This window comes from Triplophysa dalaica, chromosome 11, assembly GCF_015846415.1.
Source record: "Triplophysa dalaica isolate WHDGS20190420 chromosome 11, ASM1584641v1, whole genome shotgun sequence".
NCBI classification, from domain to species: Eukaryota; Metazoa; Chordata; class Actinopteri; order Cypriniformes; family Nemacheilidae; genus Triplophysa; species Triplophysa dalaica.
The window spans coordinates 15,976,520-15,999,637 of record NC_079552.1 but is presented as its reverse complement, the minus strand read 5'-3'; the positions used below and the strand labels follow the sequence as shown (position 1 = coordinate 15,999,637).

Genomic DNA, 23,118 nt, shown 5'->3' with positions numbered 1-23,118 from the left:
CCTTAATGAATTTTCTTGTTTTCTGCATGTCTAGATGTATTGTGAATTTCAACAAAATCAAACCTCATGACATTAAATCATCCAACACCTGAAAATCCAGGTTATCACAAAAAAAACTTAGTAGTACAGGTGTATTGCTTAAAAGTGATCCTGAACTTGTTTTCTTTGCAGTATTTGAGGTTATTTTGACCTATTTCTCCAGTTTTCATTTTCTTGCAAAGAAATGCAAATATAAACAATATGTTTTTTTTAATTCGGGAGAAATATTGTTAGAAGTTCACAGAATGAAACAAATTTTTAATTTTGCATAAACACATACCTATAAATAGTCAAAACTGAAAATAATGGCCTCTTAAATGTTTTCGTGGCTGTATATGTTGCTGACTCAGGTGCAAAGTTTGGTGGCTTTGCAAGTCACACCACTCAACACAGCCAACTATCTGGTCATGCAAACAAGAAAACCCAGCTTCATTGCATTTGTGTATGGATAGACTCTAAAGTCCATAATGATTAACGGGAGCTACCTGACATGAAAAATGTCTAAATGACATGTGAAATTCAACATTTGATGGAATAAGGTTCCTCCTGACCCCCTAAACATAATGTTAGTTTTTGGTAGAACTATTTCTTTAATTAAAGTTAATCGCTAATCCACAGGAAAAAAGAAACAAAAGGTATAGAGTAATGTCTCATTCTTTATTTCCATACATTTCATTTAAGGCAAATATACAGTACAATAAAATATATCCCACCAAATAAACAAAACATTCCTCTAATCTCAGATCTTTGGATTTATTGAATCAAAGGCACACGAAGGCACTTTTGCTATCTGGAATGTAATCTAAAGCTGATGCATGGCAGAGTTTGTCAAATGGCTTTAACAGAGTCAACAGTAGGTAATTCAGATATTTATACGTGCCTTGCGTTTGATTGTTATAAACCTGTCTGCGGTAGGAATGAACCATCAGAGCCCATGTTTAAGAAATATGGCTGAGTAAAGCCACAAACCTATTTGCATTTTTTTTCTACGGAATAGAATGCAGCTTTTCTCTACACAATTCAGTGAGCACAAAAAAGTCACTTGTTTGAGGACAAAAAAGTATTCTTTTTTAATATTTAAGATGCATATTCAAGGCAATGTCAGACAATGCATTTAAACAAAAGAATGACCAAAAGAAACAATACTATTACAGCAAAAGGAAGTCGCAATTTGCTTCAAGAACACAAGAAAAATGTTTACTCTGCTTGAGCAAGAAAGAAAATGACTGTAAATGTTGCACAACGGCAGGATCAAGATCTGACATTCCTGAGTGCAGAGAATAACTAATATAACTGCTCATTCAGATTAGCTTAATAGGAATCTGCGAAATTTCTGAAATCCGATTTTCAGAAGAGCACTGGTAGCATCAGATGGCTACATAGAAAGTTAATACAAAAGTGGCTCTTATTCTGAGAAATTGAATGACAAAAACTCTCTTGATAATGAATAGGGAACATTACTTTTTTTAATGCCACATGGGCAGTGTGACTTGTGTGTAACAAGCTTCCTTTTCATAAATATTTATGACACTGCAGGCCTGCTGCATTATCACTTTGAAAGAAATAAAAAAGTTCAGAGAGACCTAGACTTGTGAACACGTATCAAACTAGCCACCAGGGGGAGACAATCTATAAAAGGGGTTTTAAGTCTCGTCTTAGAAGACTCTTTGGGACCATTTCCCATGATCCCTCTTTACGAACAATTCCCACAGTGACAGAGACCTACATAATGACATTTCCCTTTGGACAAAACAACAATCCTCTCTTCTCAATTACATTTGGTCACAATGTCCAGCAATTCCTCTAACATTCATTCTGGAATGAAACCAATTAGTGGCGACCTAATGTGATCAGCTTATGTGTCTGTTTTGCGTGAGGTTTCTGCTGATCTCATTCAGCTCGGCTGTTTTAAAATATGCTGCATATGATAAAATACATGCCAGTTCAAAGACATCTATTGATGTACAAATGTAATAAAAAGCTGTATTTGGTTCCTCATTGTAAGGCACGCTGGTATTGAGAATCTCCTGAACCGAAAACACTGTAGACGGCATAATGCGATACAAGAAAAATAAAACACCTTGATCAGTCAACTAATAGGTCAGAGATGCTCTTGCCTTAAAAAAATAAAAAGGCAAAGACGATCAGCATTTTTGATTCATTGTCTTCCAATGTCTGTATTGGGCACAATAATATTTTTTCTATTTTTTGAGGCACTGTGTTAAAATGCCTGAGTGTAGAAGGCTTTGGTTTAGTTCACTACATCAGTGATTCAGTCTTGACCTTCCAGCATCATCAACTTGCAGTCTGTTACATGGATAGGATTTCAAAATCCTGATGAGATCTAACAAACTCCAACGCGTCCAAGTGCAGTTTGTCAGCATGGAAGATGCTGGATTCAAAGGTCCCCAGACACGACACAGGTAGCATAGACTCGGTCTCTCAAAAATGTGCAAAATCTGAGCTGAGTTCTTTGGTAAATGTAAGATGGATGTATGAGATCCAGGGTCCAGTTTGTGTTTCATTCCTTCTGCGGTTTTTCTTGCATTCAGAGAGAGAGACGTAGGGGACGGAGGTTAAAGTATGGACAAGCTCTCAGGCTGGAGCTGATTGGCTACGCTAAGCGACTCTATTTTGTGGTCTCGGCTTGCGGTCTCTAGGGACTGTCTGCGGGCCAGCACCATCATTGTGTCAGCCGATATCCCGGAGAATTCAAAGGCGAACGTGCCGAAGAACAGCATGATTATCATACAGAAGACCCACTCGAAAATAGCTGATGTGTGTTGCAGGACGTAACTCTCCTGAACGAAAAACACTCCACCTTGAGGAACGTTTGGTTAAGGAATCATAGCAAGCGCTGTAACATTACATAAATCTAAACAGTAACAAGGTTGATCATTTAGCCCCCCTGAGCTTTATTTCAGGGGCTAACTGGGCTAGGAGTCAAAATGTTGGTTTCTGGTTACTAATAAAGTAATATAAAAAAAAGTTATTTTCTAGAAATATCTTTGATAACAGGGTGGAATGCTTGAAAGTGATAAATACCATAATTACAAACTGTGTAAAATTAAGAAAACGTAAACCAGTAGGCAACATGAGATGTAAGAATAATAAACCTTTGAATGAAACAATAGAAAAACTAAATCAAGTAAAAGTATGAGTGTCAAGGATACTAAGCACCAGCGCTACAAAGGCCAGCAGGGTCATTAACAGGCGCAGGTGACCCATATTGTAATCTCCCTGGGTCTTGGCCAGGCGGTAGGTGAGCGCAGACTGCAGACAGACAAACAGCATGCTGGTGGGGAAGGCAACACCTGCTCCGACATAGTGAAGAACCTTCGCATTATCCACCTGTGAGCAACACAATGATACACATCAGTAAGATTTGCACCAATGACAGAATAGAAACCCAATGCATAGTACGCTGGGGATGTGGATAAGCGATGGGGAAGTTGATAAATGAAGAAATCAATTATGTTTTATGCTGTTCCAACAGCTAAAATATAGAAATTGTTCATGAAACATGTCAACATAATGCACAATACATGACACAACCGGGAATGGTTAGATTTTTTTTTTCACTGGAACAAAAGCATTTGATTGTTTTCTTATTTAAATATGCACAGTCAGATCTGTACACAATCTCTTGTTGAACTGCTTTTAGTTTTAACTTTTATTCCGTTTGCTGGGGGAAAACGCCCTGGAGTTTTTTAGATTTTGTTTTCCCAGCATTCTTTCTTCTGACTATGAAGTTTAATCACATTCAGGGCCCACCACTCTAAGCTCTTTCAAATGAACCAGAATAAACAACCATGACTCATACAGCAACAAATCAAACACTAGCAAGTCAAGTACACATGACTTATTTATAGCCAATGTTGAAACTTGATTCTATATGATTTTACAAACTAAAACTGTTTTGCACTATGTATCTTATTAATGCTCAAATATGAACAGCTTTGATTTTTTGTGTGCGAAACAAATGGAGGGACGGGTTAGAACTATCAAAGGAAATATAATTCCAGTACAGTAGATCCTGGATCCAGCCTGCTATGAGACCACATGCAGTCCTAAAATTGTCATGGAACAAATTGGGGCATAAGAGGAAACATGTTTGCGCAGATTTTCCATTTTTATAGCTGCAAGCTTTTCTTCACTCACCACACGTTGCTTTGTGTTCTATGTTTGGGATTCGATTGCTTAACGAGACAGTTCAGCCAAAAATTTCGATCATCTTTTGCTCACCGTCTTGTCATATCAAACCTGTATGACTTTCTTTCTAACACAGAACACAAATTAAGATCTTTTGAAGAAAACCGAACAGCTCAGGCACCCATTCATTTCTATTGTATGGACACAAAACCAAGGCAAGTGAATGGGTGCCGGTGAACAACATTCTTCCGCATAACACAAAATAAGATATTTTGAAGGAAGAACGTCCCACAGGCTGAGTGTGTGATGACAGAATATTCATTTTTGGGAGAACGATCACTTTAAGGAATAGTTACAACTCCCACACCAGCAGAGGGCAGCAGAACATCCACACCTGCAGTGACAACTTCATCCAAACACATACTACAGTTTCAAGCATTTACCATATCACATGCTATTTCTAAAAGATATAGTGTTCACTGTTCACATACAGAGCTTTATACACATCTTTTATCCCCTAACCTGTCAGAAACCTTTGTGCATTTTTCCATCTTTATTAAGACACTGTAGAAAATGTTTATAAAGGTAATGTAGGATGTGCAGCTGCAAAAGTATACAAATGCTAGCTTGAATTGCCAGAAAAGTTCCAATGTTGCAGATGTCAGGTTTACCTGAAGCTTCTCCCCTATAAGATTACCAAAACCAAAACTAAATTTCCTCTAATTACTTCCTTTTTTCACACTGAAAAGCATCAAGTGTTGCAGCAGTAACTCTTGAAACAATAAATCAAGTCGAGGTATTGTCATGGAACCACTCGTGAGTTCAGTTAAGGATATGATGTATGTTCTGTAAAAAAACTAAAATTAAAAACAAAAAATAAAAAGCCAGTCACTGTCCAGCTTGTATGCTTCAGGTCCAAACCTGCACACATTGAGCTTTTTAACACTTTTCAATTAAAACAATGACAGAGATTGAGGCAGACACACAGTTAACTGCAGGGTGTCTTTGTGTTAGTGTAGCTTCTTTTCTTTTGCCCTTGAGCTGCCAAATTAGTAACAAGAGGAAAGATGCTTCGCTCATGTGGACTTGCTTTAACATGTGGTAAATGCCTGCCTGAAAGAAGAGTTTTTAGCTCTGTTTCTCAGTCTCTCTTGTATTGTCAGTTCTTGAGACACATATTTACTATTTAAAGTGTTTAAATGTTTTCTGTTTCGTTGTTTTCAATGTTTATTCTAAAAAGATGTTATGGTTTTTGTTCCACTTTATGAACTTTACTACATTAAAGGGAAACTCGATCGATTTGCAGAATAGCAAAATAACATCTTAAAGGAACAGTTCACCCAAAATGAAAATTCTGTCGTCATTTGCTCACCCTCTTGTCGTTTCAAACCTATACGACTTTCTTTCTTTTGCAGAACACAAAAGAAGATATTTTGAAGAACGTTGGTAACTGAACAGCAGCGGAAACCATTCACTTCTATTGTATGTACACAAAACCAATTCAAGTCACTGTCCTTGTTCGTTTACCAACATTCTTTGAAATAACTTATTTTGTGTTCTGCAGAAGAAAGAAACTCATAGGTTTTAAATGACAAGAGTAAATGATTTTTGGATGAACTATCCCTTTAAGTGTAGCTTAAGTTCCAAACTTTAGGGGTAACTGTATTATGAAATGGCATTTTAGATCAACTGAGTCACGGTTATTGTGTTTATCTTATCAATGTGTAACTTTTTCTGTGCCGTTCATCAGGGTCTCATTCCTGTGTGCGTTCACAGGCTGTCAGAAGGAGTTTTGCACACACACACACACACACACACACACACACACACTCGCTCACACTGTGGGGACTTCCCACAGAGACATAATGATTTTTATGCTGTACAAGGTAAACTGTATATTCTATCCCCTAACCCTCACCCTACCAAAACCTAACACTCACACTACCTATCTGGAATTTGAAGTTAAAGATGGATACTTTTACCATCCTTGAAAACCTGTTCAAACGAACACACACACACACACACACACTAAAGAGAAAGTTTAAATCTTTGGAAGAATATCAGTCACCAAACCGTTCTCATCCCCCAATGATCCCGACAGTATTTATTTTTCCTACTATGGCAGTAAATGGGGATTAAGATCTGTTTGGTTACTGACATTCTTCCAAATATCTTCCTTTGTGTTTAGCAGAACAAACAAATCAATACAGGTTTGGACCAGCGTTTGGGTAAGTAAATTATGACATTTTCCTTTTTGGGTGACCTATCCCTTTAACACAGGAAGAGCAGGATGGTTTATTTATCTTGAATGATTCATCCATTCACTTCTGAGCAAGAAACCAGCTTTCGACGGAACATGTCTGGGTGCAGATAAACGTTTATAGGGGACCACACAAGCACACATATAAACATTCACACTAGTGTATAAAAAAATGCCTGTATGCTAACAGAAACTCTGGGTGTAAGGAAATCTTACATAACCTCTACTTGAATGGGATTCATCCTCAAACCGACCTTTCAATTTAGATGTCAAAATGTTCATCTAAAACATGACATATATAAAATAATTATACTAAACAATATACTGCAAATCACAACCATGACTATCAGGACAGGATTCCATAGGTTGGCTCAAAAACTGCATAACTGCTGTGCAAGTTGAGTGGAATATATCGATCAGGAAGCAGAGAAGCAACGTGGCAGAGCTTTTTCAACAAGCTTGGACAGGTTTGTGGAATCAGAGGGAATCCCACACACCTGTACCTTCACTTTATTCAAACAGAACGCCCTCTGTGATCTCCAGCCTGGTCTGTCTTTCCTCACTCACTCAGTGCCTCTAAAACCTTCTATTTTTCCCCAATCAAGTTCTGTGGAACCCCACCAGAACATTGCTGAAAAACAAAACTGGAAAAGAATTCCTTCAAAACTCTCCCAAAATAAAAATATACCGTAACAGTGCCGCCAGTGTTACATAACATGTGTTATCTGATGGTAATAATGGGAGTCTGATGGCGCCCTCATCATCTTACACCGCAGCGGCAGAACGCTTCAGAAGTGAAGGCGGGCCGGCTGATGAGGTACAGATGTGGCGTCTTGGCCACGTGCTCATTCCGTCTCTTCCGCCTGTCAGATCACAGTAGCTCTGTGCTCCACACACACATAGCATTGCACGACTCATTGACCCACGTTTCCAGTAAATTTCCCTCCATTTCATGGAATTTGGGAGGACTTGGTGCGATGCTACTCTTTCCAAAAGTGCCCTTTTGGGGTTTGATAGTTAGAAATTGCAGTAAGTGTAGATTTGAAAACTGTGAAACGTGGAAGATTCATCGGTGCACGTCAATCTTTGAAATCTGTTATCATAATAAATCGTCAAAAAAAAATCAATTTTGGCAGACTTAACCAAGCCCTCCTGCACATGCTAAATGCCGAAAGATATGAAATGCATAAATGCCGAAACATTAAATGCATAAATGTATGTCACCCAAAAATGAATTTTAGCCTTCTTTAGGATTAAACTATCATATGAGCAGCCTCAAAGCTATGAAACATGAAATCTCCAAAATGTCCAAAACACTTGTTTTTCTCTACAATCCTTGAAAGACGAGCAAAAAAGCTACAGCTACTAACAGCTTTCTTGTCTCCGAAGTCAGGTTAGTTTTATTTGGCAAGCAGCACTGCTCTTAACATGTCAGTGAGCCCTAATGAAGGTCTGACTCTGGGGCACGATGTGGCAGGCGGTGGGCAGGAACATTCTGTTCACGTTTCTCTTACACAAACAGAAGAGTGGGAGGGCCTCCAGGAGCAGACCGCTTCATTTCTGTGAGCCCACCTCCAGACGAGAGAGGGGAAATCAGAGGAGCAGAGCGGGAAGGACCAAACGTGACCAAATGGACATCAGACTTCACATGTGCAACCCAAGCATGGATGTCTCAGCTCTGTGCACAATGTTGCTTTTTACACACAGAGAGCGGGTGGTCCTTGTATTATAATAGGCTCAAAGTAAAGTAATTATTTACTCGCTCTCATGTAGACTGCATACTGTATTTTTCTTTCCGTAGAAGACATATATTACTTTATTAAAGCTTGGTTTGGCTTGGAAAATAAAACAATGGACTTTTATGGTGACTGTAAAGGCTAACAGACCTTGTTCACTATGAATTGTACTTGTGGAAAAGAGCTATGAGAAGAATCAGCAAAATATCTTCTTTTGCATACAGTTTTAGTGTATTCTATAACATTTTAATGTTTGGGTGAAGCACTTCTATACAAGCAAGACCTTTAAGCTAAATGGCAGATTTCAGTGACCAATTTAAAGCAAGGACATAAAACAATTTTTTTTAACCAATAGCGAGCCAGCTAACTGAGCTTATTGAAATCCAAGGTAGTAGCTTTGCTGGATTTCAAAACATTTCAGAAATGCACAGGAGTGGATGAAAAATGACTGTCCTTAAAACAAATAGCTGAAAAGACGAATTCATTGAGTTCATAATCCAGCAAAGACAGAGTTTTATACTCTGAAACACCTGCCTACATCATAAATATAGCATGCTTCGGTGAAGAAGACAAATCTGTGGACAAACCTGTCTGAACCTGTGCTTTCTCCTCCACACACACACATAAACGTTTATGCATTGCTTCTGATGCAGAACATAGTTAAGATATGGACGCTTACATTAACCAGAGAATGGTTGGTCTCCCCCTCTGTATCTATGGCAACCAGCCCATAAAAACCTGCGCCCCCGTTTGCCGACCTCCCCACGTCGCTAGCAGGCCGGGCACGCAGCCAATCGTCCAAACATTTTGACCTGCAAAAACGCAGCCGCCACAGTCTCACGCACATTCATAAATAAAGGTAAAGCATGTCGGTTTCACAGGGCTTGGTGGAACGCAGGGCTCCGCACAAGGAGGTGTGTGAAGCCTGCCTTCCAAATCTCATAACAACAACATTTATCTAAACACTCCAGAGGAGGATCTAGGGGAAGAACAGGAGTTGAGAATATCTGAAGCACGAACGACATTTATTCTCCAGAAATATTTGACACTGTATATATACAAAACGGACACAACCATACGCCCTCAAACACAAATAAACATGTGCAGAAATGTTTTGCAATGCCATCACTTGTACCACTTTCAAAGGCAGTTAATTAAGTCATTTGGTGTGTTTAAAACCAACCGGTTGCGTTTTGACAATCAACCAACTTCAACAAAAACCACTTCACCAGCATCTGCCCAATTCATTAACCAGGTAAACCCACACAAACAAGCACATTCAGAAATTCATTCAAGTCTAAGCTGGTCATATCACATATCATGTACCTGAAAGTTTCCCACCATGATGAGTCCTGCAGCACAGATCCAGCCGGTGGAGAGACTCGCTGTGTTTAATACACAGTTTTGGTGCTTCTCTATCACATGGGCATAGCGCAGCAACACAATAACCATCACTGAGTAGAGAAAGAGGAGAGAATACATTTGTTATTTCATTTGATTAAAAAGGTTGACCAAATACCATAATAATAATAATGGATATGTTATACTTCTAAGTCAACATTAAGCTTGTGGCATTTACAAGGTATGTGAATTCATATTTTGCATTTGGCAGAACCCTTTATCAAAAGCAGGGGTTTTCAACCTTTTTGACTCCCTCGCTGAACTCAATAATAAAAAAAGTCAATATTTCAAAAAATTTGATATTTTAGAGCTTGACATTAACTGGGACAGTTATTAATTTTTTTATTCATAATAAAATGGCCAAATAATGAGACACATCTTGGATTTCAGTGGTCTTTTAGTCTAAATTATTGGTCATCTTGAGGCCCCCTTGGAAGTCAGCTGGGCCCCCCTGTTGAGAACTAAAGTATCTAAAGTAACTCATGGTACACATGGTATAAAGTAACACAATATACTCATGGTAGATTTTATCAGTGTGTTCTTTGGAAAATGAACCCATGACCTCAGACCTTCCGCAGGTCAAACGCAAGTCTTCCGCAAGATGTCTGTTCATACAGTACCAGTCTTTGCGCTGTATGTGAGAGTTAACCAGGTTGTTGAAGCCAAGAAAAATAAAAAAAATTATTAATTTGGGAGAGTGAAAGACCACGCGCTATCGTGAGAGAATGAGCGTGAATCACACCCATCAATGCCGCCTAACTCGGTTGACGGAAGTTTAGTTGTATTTGTTTGCTCACTGCATTTCCGTGATGAATGTGATATAAACAGTGGACAACAAAAACAAGAACCGCAACAAATACACCTAACACAAAGAAGCGGCTCTGTCTAAAACACGAGCAAAACTGTATCGCACACTTGCTACACTGGTCAATTTATTCCTAACACGGACAGAATTTTACATAGCATGTGCGACAGACATGTCACCTCGATATAAAGCTGGATTTTGAGATCGTTTGAAACCAAAAAAAGATGTTAAAAAATGCCGGACATGAACCGCACGCGGTAAGTCAAATGTTTGAGTTTTGTTGGCAAAAAAAACAGGGATGGTTCACCCATAAACAAAATCGGGATATTTTTCTTATAGCTTAGAACTCGGCTCAGCCAATCAGAAACAAGGACCAGAACTGACCATTTTAAAATGTTCTTTAGAACACTAAGCAAGATATTTGGGAGAACATTTGCAGTCAAACAGTTCTGGGACACTATTGTAATGTCTACCATAGTAGGAAAATAAAACTACTATGTTAGCCAATAGGCTAGTTGCACGAAGCCGCCATTTTAGATTTAAGATCAGCCAGTGTGGGCAGAATTATTTCCGGTCGTGTTACACTGTATGGAAAAAAAAAGAGGATTTTTGGTCGACAAATATGAGCGATTTTTTTATAAAAATAAGAAACTGATACATCAGTGATATAACAGAAAAACCTCTTTACAATGCTCAGTACCCTGAGTAAATAATCCTGCCCACACTCGCTGATGGAAAATCTAATATGGCGGCTTTGTGCAACTAGCCTATAGAACCCCAGAAGTGTTTGTTTGCCACATGTTTGTTTCAAACATCTTTTGTGTTCAACAGCACAAAGAAATGTAAACAGGTTTAAGACCGCTTGAATGAGAGTAAATATTCACAGATTTGTTTTTGCGTGAACGGTCCCTTTAAGAAGATAGCTGACAAGACCAGCATAGAACAGTATGATTAAGGCTGGTTTTTAATAAATAGTACTAGTCCAGTAAGAAAACCAGCTCAGCTGAACATGTTTACCAAAAAAACATTGCCAGTTAACCAGCATGGTCTTAGAACGTTTTAATATATAATAAGTGGTATGAAACTTTAGTGGCAGTAACAAAACAAGATGTCTGATACAACAGTTTAGGAGAAGTTACGAGGATGGAAAAACAAACATGTCTGCAGGCAAATGTAATTTACTGTCTTTAATCAAATCCAGTTGAAACAGCACAACAACAACACAAACTGTGTACCCAAGTGATAGTTGACTGTCATCTGTACTCTTTATACACAACCATCTACTATTCTTCCGTTATAAATTTGTCTATTTGTGCTTTGGACAACCCAATATCTTTTCAACTGTCTTTTTGTTTGTTTATGTGCGCGAGTGTTTGTATGCGTTGTTTCCTGGAGGTAAAGTCTCGGCTTCAAAATGCAGGACACAGAACTGGGGCACCAAACAACACTCATAGTGTGTTGTAAAATTACAGAACAAAACACAATCCTAACCTTTATCTCCATAATCCCAGATGGCAAAACAGTGTTTTATCTTTTATGAATTACAACAATATTTATGTTGACGATTCATTGAGTCTGGACACTATAGTGCACACTGTTAATTAAAGTTTAGCTTAAATATGTGATATAAATCAATAATGCTGAATAAATAGCTGTTCAAAAAGTTGCGTCACTTGAAACAAGTTGAGAAAAAGAGAAAAAGACACATAAGCAATGCAAAAATCTGTTGGGTTTTACATGGTAATGAATTTCAGTCGGGACCACTGTCGTCAATTATTTAACAATAGCATCTATGTGACCCTGGACAACAAAAGCAGTCTTATGGGTCAATTTTTTTTAAACATAATATGAAAGCTGAATAAATAAGCTTTAAATTGATGTGTGAGTTGTTATAATATGACAATATCTGGCTGAGATACAACCGTTTAAATCTCTGGATTCTGAGAGTGCAAAAAAAACTAAATATTGAGAAAATCACCTTTGAAGTTGTTAATCAGGAGGACTGTGGCAGGCCATCCACTCACAAAAATGAAGTTTTGATATATTTAAGGTAGGAAATTTACAAAGCATCATCATGAAACATGATCTTTACTTAATGATTTTTGGCATCAAAGAAAAATCTATTATTTTGATCCATACAATCTTTTTTTGCCTTTTACTAAAAAAGTTCCTGTGCTACTTAAGACTGGTTTTGTGATCCAGGGTCACATATTTAGTGTGGCGGAATGAAACTGTTCTGGGCAAACTCTCTGCCCATCCATGCAGCCTTGCATGGACATAGCAGGAGAGAAGGAATACATGTCCCCCCCACCTGGGGAACCAGAACATTTCCTGATGCGTAACAGGATTAAATTAAAAGATCCGAAGATACAGGCAGATAATGTGGAGATGGGGATGGAGGTGGGTTTTAAGTGCAACACAATTACCCAGCTGATGAGGAGTAAAGAAATGCAACTTAAATAGGACGCGGTCTAGTGTGTTGTGTGAATACAGTTTAACGTTGATGGTCAGTTCGTGTTGTGACACCTCTCAACCCTGTTTCCGCACAGTTACTGTGCTACTATGTTGAGAGAGGTTCCCCCAATACCGTGTGCAGATTCAGGAACAGAGTATCATATAACCTGCCACTTGGAAAACAATGCACCCCTAGGGAACCACTGGTCACCCTTGATCGGTCGGTCGGCCTGCATTTTTTTCAGGCTGCTGAGATTTTTATCTCAATATGTGCTTTTTGGTCTGAGCACCTTTTCCAAGATCCTATTGTCCGGGAGCCACGATGTAATAAGTCACGTAGCATAACGGGAGGTTTTTGTTTGATGCCAGAATTATATAAGACGTTTATTCAAAAAGAACCCACAAGCAACACTTTCTTGTATTGTTGGATGAACAACGGTGACTTCCTTACGCAAACAGGCAGAGACGGAGTTTCACAGCAGGACAACACTCTCAATCACAGGGTGGAGGACTGGACACAACAATACAACCCTTCAGCTCTCAGCAGGAGGACTGCCAACAGGACCAGACGCTCGGGTCAAAGGTCACAGTGAACCGATGTATCTTTACAAGTTCTTCTTTTCACAGAGCTTCTGCATAGTTTGCACTTGGCTGTAAGCAGCAGTATCAGAGCACAGAGCAGGGCAATGGCCACGTACACTACAGCAAATAGACTTATGATTGTGTGTTGACATGAGCCTCATAAGTGCCTCTCTTATAACACTTATTTTGAGAATGTATCAGTATAGAATTTTTGCCCCCCGTGACCTAAAAGCTTTAATCTGACGAAATTGTTTTACAACATCTTACTGTCCAACCTTGCTTCTTCAAGAAGTTTGACCAAGAAACAAATAATACATAAAAAAGGCCATTAACTACTCTTTATATTAATATGATGTTTTGAATATGAAAGGAATCATGTTTTCTTGTTTCTCCACTGTGAAATAACTCTCTGGTCTATGTTTTACTGTGATGTGATAGGAATTAAATTCAGATCATTTCAAGTGATGATTCATTCTTGTGAACTGTGTCTGGTTATGAAAAGTGATATCATTAACCAAGACATGCAGTCAGCAACATTCATTGACGTCTTATTCTGGGATGTGAAATGTCAAACCGATGCTTCAAGATTGGCTATTTATACTTTAGTAAATGTTTAGGATGATAATGCCAGCCTGACATCTCAACATAAACAGAATACATCCGTTATATAATTACTGTATATACTGTAGCTCATCAACCTGTGGTGGTGAATATTACACTTTTGCAAACACTGTAAGCCGGTGATTTCCTGAGCTAAATTGCTGCCTAGACAGTGAACCATTGCAGCACAGATGGGAATCATTTACCAGGAGTAAACGACAGATTCCTCTGAAATTCCAAAATCAAAAAACGTTCAGGAATAGTTCAAACGGGTTGAAAAACAGGAAGCTCGAGCTTAACTACAATCATTCATTCAATGCTGATGATTAAATAAAATGGGATTCGCAATTTAGTTCTTAAGATTGCAGGTTTTAAAAATAAAGCAGGCCGTTGCGCCCATGACTCACGATTCACGTTTAATGGAAAATGGAAAGAGCAGCACACAAATGAGAAGAATGAAAATGGTGATCAGACTTTGAGTGATGTCATATGTGAGATGCCATAACTCACCCATAAAGGATCCGGTGCTACAGATGAGACTGAAGAAGCAGCTCTCTGGAGGAAGAGTCCCACATTTACTGCAGACCAAAGCATCAGAACAGAGGTTAGATACCTAAGACTCTCACAATATCAACACACACATGTATAGACAGACATACATTAAAAAAGTCCCATTGGTAGAAAACCAGGATTGGCCTCTTTGGCCCTTGGGAACGTACATTGGCAGCTGTGGATTCTTTTGGGAAAAGGGGGGCAAAACTCAAAGAGGGCTTGAGGAACCATTTACCACACAGTTGTCATACTACATGGGAAATGAAAAAAGACAAAAAAACATAGTGGACAGCATCGGCAGTGAGCAGAAAAACTATACAAACATCCATAAAAGGAAATCTTCCTCCTAAACATGCAGGTTATCTCCACTGGAGACCATTTAAGCCATAACATGTCACTGTGACATGAAGCCTTTACAAGGACATACAACTGTAAACTTAGGAAGTAAACACATGTAAATCCATGCATTTGGCAGATGCTTTTCCAAAGACACTTCAGAGTGCATTTAAGGAATAGTTTATCACTATTCCAGGAAACTGAACCCATGGCATGGCAAGTTCCTACAGGAACTCTGTCTTAAACAATTATGTGACTTACTGTAAAGACCACACCAATTTGCGCAATAAGAATTAAATATAGTACGCTTTCTATAAATAAACACATAAGTGTTACCCAAGATAAGCAAAAAATGTATGTAGTTCTTGTGTGTGTGATCTGACCTTTCACCTACATAGGAACACGTCTGGGATAAGAACTACCGACAATAGAAACTTGCAGTCAAACCCCCCCCGCCCCCACACACACACACACACACACAAACTGGAGGTATACAGCATAAATACAGATCATGGGCACACCCAATGCACATAAATAAGACATGATGCAAGTTAAAACAATAAATCACAGGTAAGGTACAGAAAACAGACGACCTATTGATTGTCTCGGACTTACAAAGTGATTGCAGAATGCTAAATATATTGATGTCAGGTTTCTCTCTGATGATAAATCAGCCTAGCAAAGTAAAAAAAAATGAACCAAAAGGTTTTGCTAAAGCCTCAGTGTTTGTCAGTCATATGGGAATGTTGTGTTAAAGAGAGAAGAGCAGCTCCGGGTCTTTCCCTCACAGCAGGGAAAATATCTCGAACTCAAATTAAAGGTGCAAGGCAGGTCATTGCCAACAATGTTTCTGGATTCCTGTTTCTCTCTGACCCTTTTTTTGCCTTTAGATGGAGGACGATAGAAATGACACAGAAGAGAAAAACAATAGGCAGAAGATAGGAAGGAGCTATTAAATAAGAATGTGCTGACATACACTACTGCATCATGAGACAGGGCAACAAGATGAACGGCTGCTATTTAGGAATAGGGTGAAAACTTGCTGTGTTTATTTGTTGAACTTTTTATTATATTATTCTATATTTTATTCCTAAATAAGAATGTCTCTGTTCTCTTATATATATTTTAGACTATAGCACCCTATTCCCTAAATGGTCTAATTTTAGTGCCCAAAAAAACAATTTTGGTAATTTTACTCAAAATATTCATATAATTAAATAAAATTTTGTCCTGATGTCATTTCGTACAGACCTTATGAGAGGAACATTTTCCAGAGTACAGCATTGGATTGGTCCCCTCTGGAAGGGCAGATCCACCTCACACGTTTGGTTATACATCCTGTATAAAAACAAACACACACACACACCCCCATACATGCATTATAAAGGAGTGACGGTTCAATAAGAGGAAATGAAAAACGATACTAAATGCATTCAAAATTTGGCTGTGAATCTGAAAAGAATTGTTGTATGTCTTCTGCACACTTGATGATGTTACAATTCATTTCCAGTATAAACGTTTATTCACAGAAATTTCAACGTATCCCACACCATGCAGAAATGTAAAACAAACATAATGTAGCTACACTTCATTTGTAAAGCTAACACTTGCCGAACCAGCGAGCTAATGCTCCACCTCCATCAGAAATAAACCTGAAAGAGTACAGTTGTTCCCAGTGTAAGAATTATCCAGGAATGTAAAGCTCAACTCATGCGTTCGGTAGATGGTGGGAGCGTTTGAACAGCTGAAGTTGAACCAACAGGAGCAAATTTAGCATGTTTGTTGAACAGAACTGCTTATCAAAACAGCGACATGCACAACTTTTTAAGATGAGAAAAAAAATCTTTTGAAATCTCTCATTGATTGATCTTATTGAAATCTCTTCCAGTCGCCGTGAACATGCACACAGGTACCATTATTATGGCTTTGAATGAATTAAAATGCAGTAGTGCGCAAAGCCAAACTCCAGTTGCCTAGACTCTTGTGCTTTATATGCTAATGTTTGACTAGAAACTCTCATGGTACGAAGCACAAGTAACCTGGGATTAACAGAGACAGTAAACGAGGACTTTAATTCTTAACTCAAAGAGTTCGTTCAACATCACACATCAAAAACATCACTCATTACATCTGATGATGCCACATGAGGTGCAGGAGACATAACTAGGGGTTGTCAGTCTAATGTGCATGTGTTAGAAAGGTGCGAGTTTATATGTTCTATAGTAAATTATTAATAGATAACACACATTTTAGTAACCAACAGTATTTTTACAGTAAATTTTTCTTCATTTATTGAATCATTACTTAATTATTAGCATTTAATATATATAAATAAATCATTTGAATACATTTAATTTACTATTTATATGTATATGTGATTTTGTAATTAATTTGATGCTTATGCAAATAAATAAATTGACAATAGAGTTTAAAAACTGAATGAATTCTCACCAGTTGTTCACAGGACAGACGTGCTGATTGTATAAAGCCATGGCATACCTGAAAATCAGAAATGATGACACCCATATTAGTCAGAAAAACTGCAAACCTGAACAAATTTTAAAGGTCCAGTGTGTAACTTTTTGGAAGATCTATTGAGAGAAATGCAATATTATATACATAACTATGTGTTCAGAGTTGTATAAAGACCTTACATAATATTTGAATATTATGAACATTATGTTTTAATATCTTTGTATGAGTTATTTCTATCTACATACACAGCGGGTCCTCTTACATGGAATTCACCCTGTTTGTATGGTAGCTCTAAACGGACAAACTGCTCTACAGAACGCGTTTCGTAAATATGTTTGTATGTAAAAGAAGTGAAAATGTTCAATTTCACGCTTAACATGACCTGAGCAAGTATCTTAACAAAAGGGACAAAAATAAACCCCACCACATATTAAAAAATCCTTGAAAATGTGCCTCTGGCTCCGAACGTAGCCATTAATCGGTCTAAAAAATCTAAATAAAGGTTACAAATCACAAAAGTCAAGCTCACCACAAGAACAATGAAGACCACAGAGGTCTAAAATCACTCATAAAAAGCTTAAAACGTTTAAAAGAGCCGAAATATATTAAAACAAATATATGGACAACATCAAAGTGTTTCCAATGAAGCTGTGGAAACTGAACATCACAGAGGCCAGTGTCCTCACTGATAAAATCATCCTTTTGATGTGACATTCTGCTTGCAACATAAAACCAAATAACCGGACAGCACTGGAAATACAGTCAATATGATGGTACATCTTTAGCTTACGCTGGCATTATGTGTCACTATTTGCTCACACAACAACCTTCTGATCCAGTCACACTGACCCTCAAAGAAAGTCAATGAACACGGGGACATCAGATAACGGTCAAAGGGAATGTTCGCAAGTATGATGAATGCTTTTAAGCAAGCAAAGTTGCTGATATAAAGAAATCTATGGATTGTCCATAGATATCATTCTTCTCTCATAATAATCTCAGTGTTGACACACAAACACATTTGCATCTCTCTAGTGTAACTGCATCTGACAGCATGCAGGGTCAGTCATGGGCTAAACAGCAATTAGCTTTGTTTTCATTTCTTGTAAACGTGTACGTGTCTGTATCCACAGAGATACAGACCACCTGAGCTGTGCGCTACACTTGGAGCATCTCTAAGAGAAATTACATTTGGTAAACAAACATTCTGCCATCTGCCCTGGCTGGTGTTGTGAATAATCACACGGCCGTTACCAGGTCACTCTCAACATCACAGGACACACAAGGCCTGACTTTTACTAAACACAGTCTGGCCACATAGTCACACAGCTTTTGTGTCAGATGACCGAATAAAAAGCGACTTTATTTAACACATAGTTTAGTACGTTTTAGTTTTAGAAGGAAAAAACAGACCATGGCACTACAGCACTAAGTGAAAAAAGAAACAACAGAATACAAAATATAGTTTAATTAATTTACAGGAATAATATGAAACTTAACTAAAACTGTGATTATTTTGCCTCACACCTAAAAAATGTTTGTTTATGTTAGTGAATGTAATATGCAACTATTGTTTGTGATGATACAATGCTACACTGCACACAAATTAAAATGCATGAAAAGAAAAATGATTCTTTCTTTGGTCCATGTAATGAAAAAATATTTATAATATGCTTTGAATTCTGAATCCTTCTGGCTTACATGGTTGTAATGCGAAAAAAGGCACATATTAGGCGTTTTAGGGAGATAAACACCATAATGGACAAAAATAAAATATAATGTATATTATTTTTTTATTTTTTTTATCTCTAATTGATTTCAAAGTGATTGCTTATCATTTAATTTGTCTATGAACCTCGGCCAGAACTTAAAAACTAGCAAAGGTAAAAACTCTGTAATGTTAAGACCTGTTTTCGTAACAAAAAACAATATAAGGCAGTATCACCCTTCTCCCATTCAATATCATGTTCTTATCTCATTTACTAAAACACCAAAAGCTCTATATTCAGAGCAGCTCTGTGCAGGTGTGAGGATTATTTACCGGAACCTTCAGATCTGATAAAAGCCACACCCAAATCAAAATGGGTCAGAATGCTTGATTTCCAATCTTTCTTCAACAACCACCCTGGTAACACTGACATGTCAGCTGTTGGCATGTGACTTAAAACTTACAGATGACACACAAAGCCTTTGTTTTGAATAAATGCTATCAGGATTGTTTGCATAAACAGTATCTTCAACCCCAAAGGGAAAAGCACATCATTGTGGGAATACGCAAGTCAGTGGCATGAGTAAGCCACGTTCTCCCAATTCATAAACAACAGACTAAACGCAAGAAAGAAGGTCCAAATGGAAATTCTGTATGGAAATGTACCCTTGCAGTAGATGGAAACATTTTTACAACGTAGCCTGAATAATTCAAAGCCGCAAACAAACGTTCCACTGTGTAACTAAGGGCTATGTACTGTGAATCGCTTGCAGCTAACTTTATTCTAAAACAATAAAGCGTGAGATCAACCCAAACATTTTTCTTCAGATTCACATGTACTTTGAACTGTTTTTGGTAATTCTAACTTTGTAGCACATAATTAGATATGCCATTTTCTGCTACAAAAACAAGCCCTTTCTTGCCTGCATAATGGGAAAGCCATTAACCAAAGACGACTTTGGTCCATGTTGTATTGGGATCATCTCCCAGACTGTCACGGAAATAATAAACCCAAACACTCTCTCTCCCTTTCTCCCTCTGGCAAAGTAAATGAGAAGTCACTGATGCTGTCCTCTCCTCACACAGGGTTTTTATAACCACCTCAGTCACTTTACTCCCAGCGCTTTTCAAAAGAGGGAGGGGACATTCAGCTCGCTGTATAAATGGGGCGCCTGGAAGCATTATACAGGAAGGAGGTAGGGACTTGAAATGGGTCACCTTTAAGAATGTGGAAATGCAAAAAAGTATCATATTCCTGAGACTTCCAACAGAACTGATCCAACTTGGAGCCGAGATCCTTCACCCTGATGTCTTAAATATGAGTGTGGCTGACTTTTCATTCCATTCAAAGGGCATTAAAGTGATAGTTCACACCAAAATGAAAATTTTGTCCTACTCAATCTCTATTTGGTCAAAATCTGTATACATTTCTTTGTTTGGTTGAACACAGAGAAAGATATTTGGATAAATGCTTGTAACCAAACGGTTCTTGGACCCCATTGACTACCACAGTTGGAAAAATGACAATGGTAGTCAACTGTTTGCTGTCCTACATTCTTCAAAATATCTAATATATATGTAATTTTTCCTACTGTGGTATTCAATAGGGTCCAAGAACTGTTTGCTTACAAGCATTCTTCCAAATATCTTTCTCTGTGTCGATCAGAACAATGAAATGTTATCAGATTCTGAACAATAATTTTTGGGTTGAACTGTCCCTTTAAGGTCGCTCTTGCATAGTTCTCTTCCAGAACATCATGACATCTCTCTTTATTACTCTGCTGTGAACACATTAATAATATTGACCTCAAAGTCTCCATCATTTTCAGGCAAGTTTAAGAGTCAACTATGGGAAAGTTTGTACTGGTTTTATAAATAGCCCAATCCCAGTGAGTAGGAATATGGCTGTTTTTTGAAGATGAAGGCATCAGGACTGTATTGCAGCTTCTGTAATGCTTTTATAAACATTAAAACGTAATGCTCATTTCCAAAATATGATTTCACGGACATAACAGACTTCTCTTGGCTCAGTGTAGCTCAGTGGCAAGAGCATTGTGTTAACAACGCAAGGTTGTGGGTTCGATCCCAGGGGATTGCATATGCCTAAGTATAAATGTATAGGATAATACAATGTAAGTCGCTTTGGATAAAAGCCTCTGCCAAATACATAAATGTAAATGTAAATGTCTTGGTATGAAGAGAGCATCTTCTAAATGACAATGGCTATTATTGATATAATAAAACTATATAGTAAAAGAATTGAATTAAACATTTTTTCCAACAAATATCATAGTAAAACTTTGGTTCCTGTTATTTACAATTGCACATTTGTGGTTATTAGTGAATTCTGAAACCAGACTACTCAGCTCCATACTCACAGCAACAAGCCTCTGAAATAATGTTATCCCAGTGTTCATGACATCTGTATACACTTCATCCCTGTTTTGCTTTACAAATCTCATACTTTTTAAAAGCAGCATGATGTAAAGAGAGACTCACACGACCCATATTCCAGTGATGGTGAGAGCCGGGAGGCTGACGGGTAAGATCATCCACAGAGACATCTCCAACACTTGATCCTCTACAGCGTCCCCTTCTTTCTCCTTCTCCAGCCCGCGTCCCTCTGCTCATCAATGTGCATTTATACTCTCTTCAAAGCCACTCATTTTATACATCATATACCTGCGAGGAACACGGAATAACATGTACAACGAGGACGAATCTAAAGGCAATGCATTGATGCAGGAGTATTGCACTTTAACGGCATCAGTCTCGAGCGCATGCAGAATTTTGTTCTTTTGGTAACACGGCAAAATGGCCGAGTGAAGTTGAAGCCGTAACTTACGTGTATCAAAAAGATTGCGATTGTATCTCACCTTTCCCTCGTTGATAGTCCTGCGGACGAGTCTCCGTCACCTTTGTAAAATCCACAGACAGTCCGCGGATCGATGAAAGACGCGCTACAATGTATCCGCAATAAGCTGCAGGGTTACTTCTCAAACGACGAAAAATCGGCGACTTTAGAGTATCTCCGTTTGTAGTTTCTCTTCGCTGTCGGGCTTTATCACCGAAGGAGATTTGCAGGGTCTCTGTCTGATCTCGTGTCCCGCCGTGTGGACTGAATGCAAACTTAAAACGGTCCAGCTGTTCCTCAGCTCCGCCTCCAGACACGCGTTTTCCCGGTCCTACATCATGATAGTGTCTCGTTTGATCGACAAGGCTATTACTGTACGTTACTATTACTGTACGTTATACGTTTGTAGGACATCATACACTGTGCGTTATGTGAAAGCTTGGAGAGATAACTTGGGATATGTCATCATATGACGTACTTGCTTAAAATAATCGGAATAAAGTAGGTGATAAATCATTGGGAAGTTGATAAACAGTACTGTGATAACAGTACACGTAGGCTTCTTTTGTTTCCATCTGCAAAATTATACTTAAATGACTAGTTTTCATATGATGGCTATTTTGTATAAAATGCACAAACAGCAATAATACACAACAAATGGAGAAGGTTTGGATCTTTATAGAACGTAAAATAGTTCATGTGTACATTTATGAGGGATATGGACCATTATGGATGTGACAATTCTGAAAGCTTCACTTATCTGACAATGGTGAATCATGCTTTAAAAATAAGAAAGACTTCACGTGAGTATTTAAACCATTAAACGTTGACATCTTAGCCATCAGTATTGTAAAAACTTCTTTAAACTTGGAATTGCCCAAACAGAGGCACTGTAATCTCTTTTTTTTTTTTACCTTTACATTTAAGCATTTGGCAGACGCTTTTATCCAAAGCGACTTACATTGGTTTATCCTATACATTTTACATAGGTATTTGCAATCCCCTGGGATCGAACCCACAACCTTGCATTGTTGACGCAATGCTCTTACCACTGAGCTACAGGAAAGATTTTAAATTTTTAATTCAAAAAATAATTTAATTTAATTTTAAAGAAACATTTTTGAAGAAACAATTTATGTATGGATATAAATAGATGGTATGTAG

The 23,118-nt window shown here is 38.0% G+C and overlaps 1 protein-coding gene across 1 annotated transcript; it reads right to left on the bottom strand.

Moving 5' to 3' along the window:
* Window positions 1-677: 677 nt before the first annotated feature.
* On the bottom strand, window positions 678-22,208 carry zgc:154058 (Transmembrane protein 150A-like). The gene is made up of 8 exons (XM_056760862.1): window positions 21,977-22,208; window positions 21,600-21,782; window positions 17,369-17,416; window positions 16,169-16,255; window positions 14,540-14,607; window positions 9,514-9,641; window positions 3,213-3,390; window positions 678-2,860 (listed from the first exon to the last, which is right to left on the bottom strand). Exons 2-8 carry the CDS (start codon window positions 21,662-21,664, stop codon window positions 2,616-2,618), a joined length of 819 nt encoding a protein of 272 aa, XP_056616840.1. The 5' UTR covers window positions 21,665-21,782; window positions 21,977-22,208; the 3' UTR covers window positions 678-2,615.
* Between the last annotated feature and the right edge of the window lie 910 nt (window positions 22,209-23,118).

Excerpts from the sequence above, each read along its gene's own strand:
- zgc:154058 (XM_056760862.1), bottom strand. The coding sequence starts at position 21,664 with ATGTCTCTGTGGATGATCTTACCCGTCAGCCTCCCGGCTCTCACCATC. Across the intron at positions 14,608-16,168 it reads GAAAATGTTCCTCTCATAAG|TAAATGTGGGACTCTTCCTC; the intron begins GTCTGTACGAAA and ends TTTGGTCTGCAG. Across the intron at positions 9,642-14,539 it reads TAGCACCGGATCCTTTATGG|TGATGGTTATTGTGTTGCTG; the intron begins GTGAGTTATGGC and ends TTCTCTACTCAG.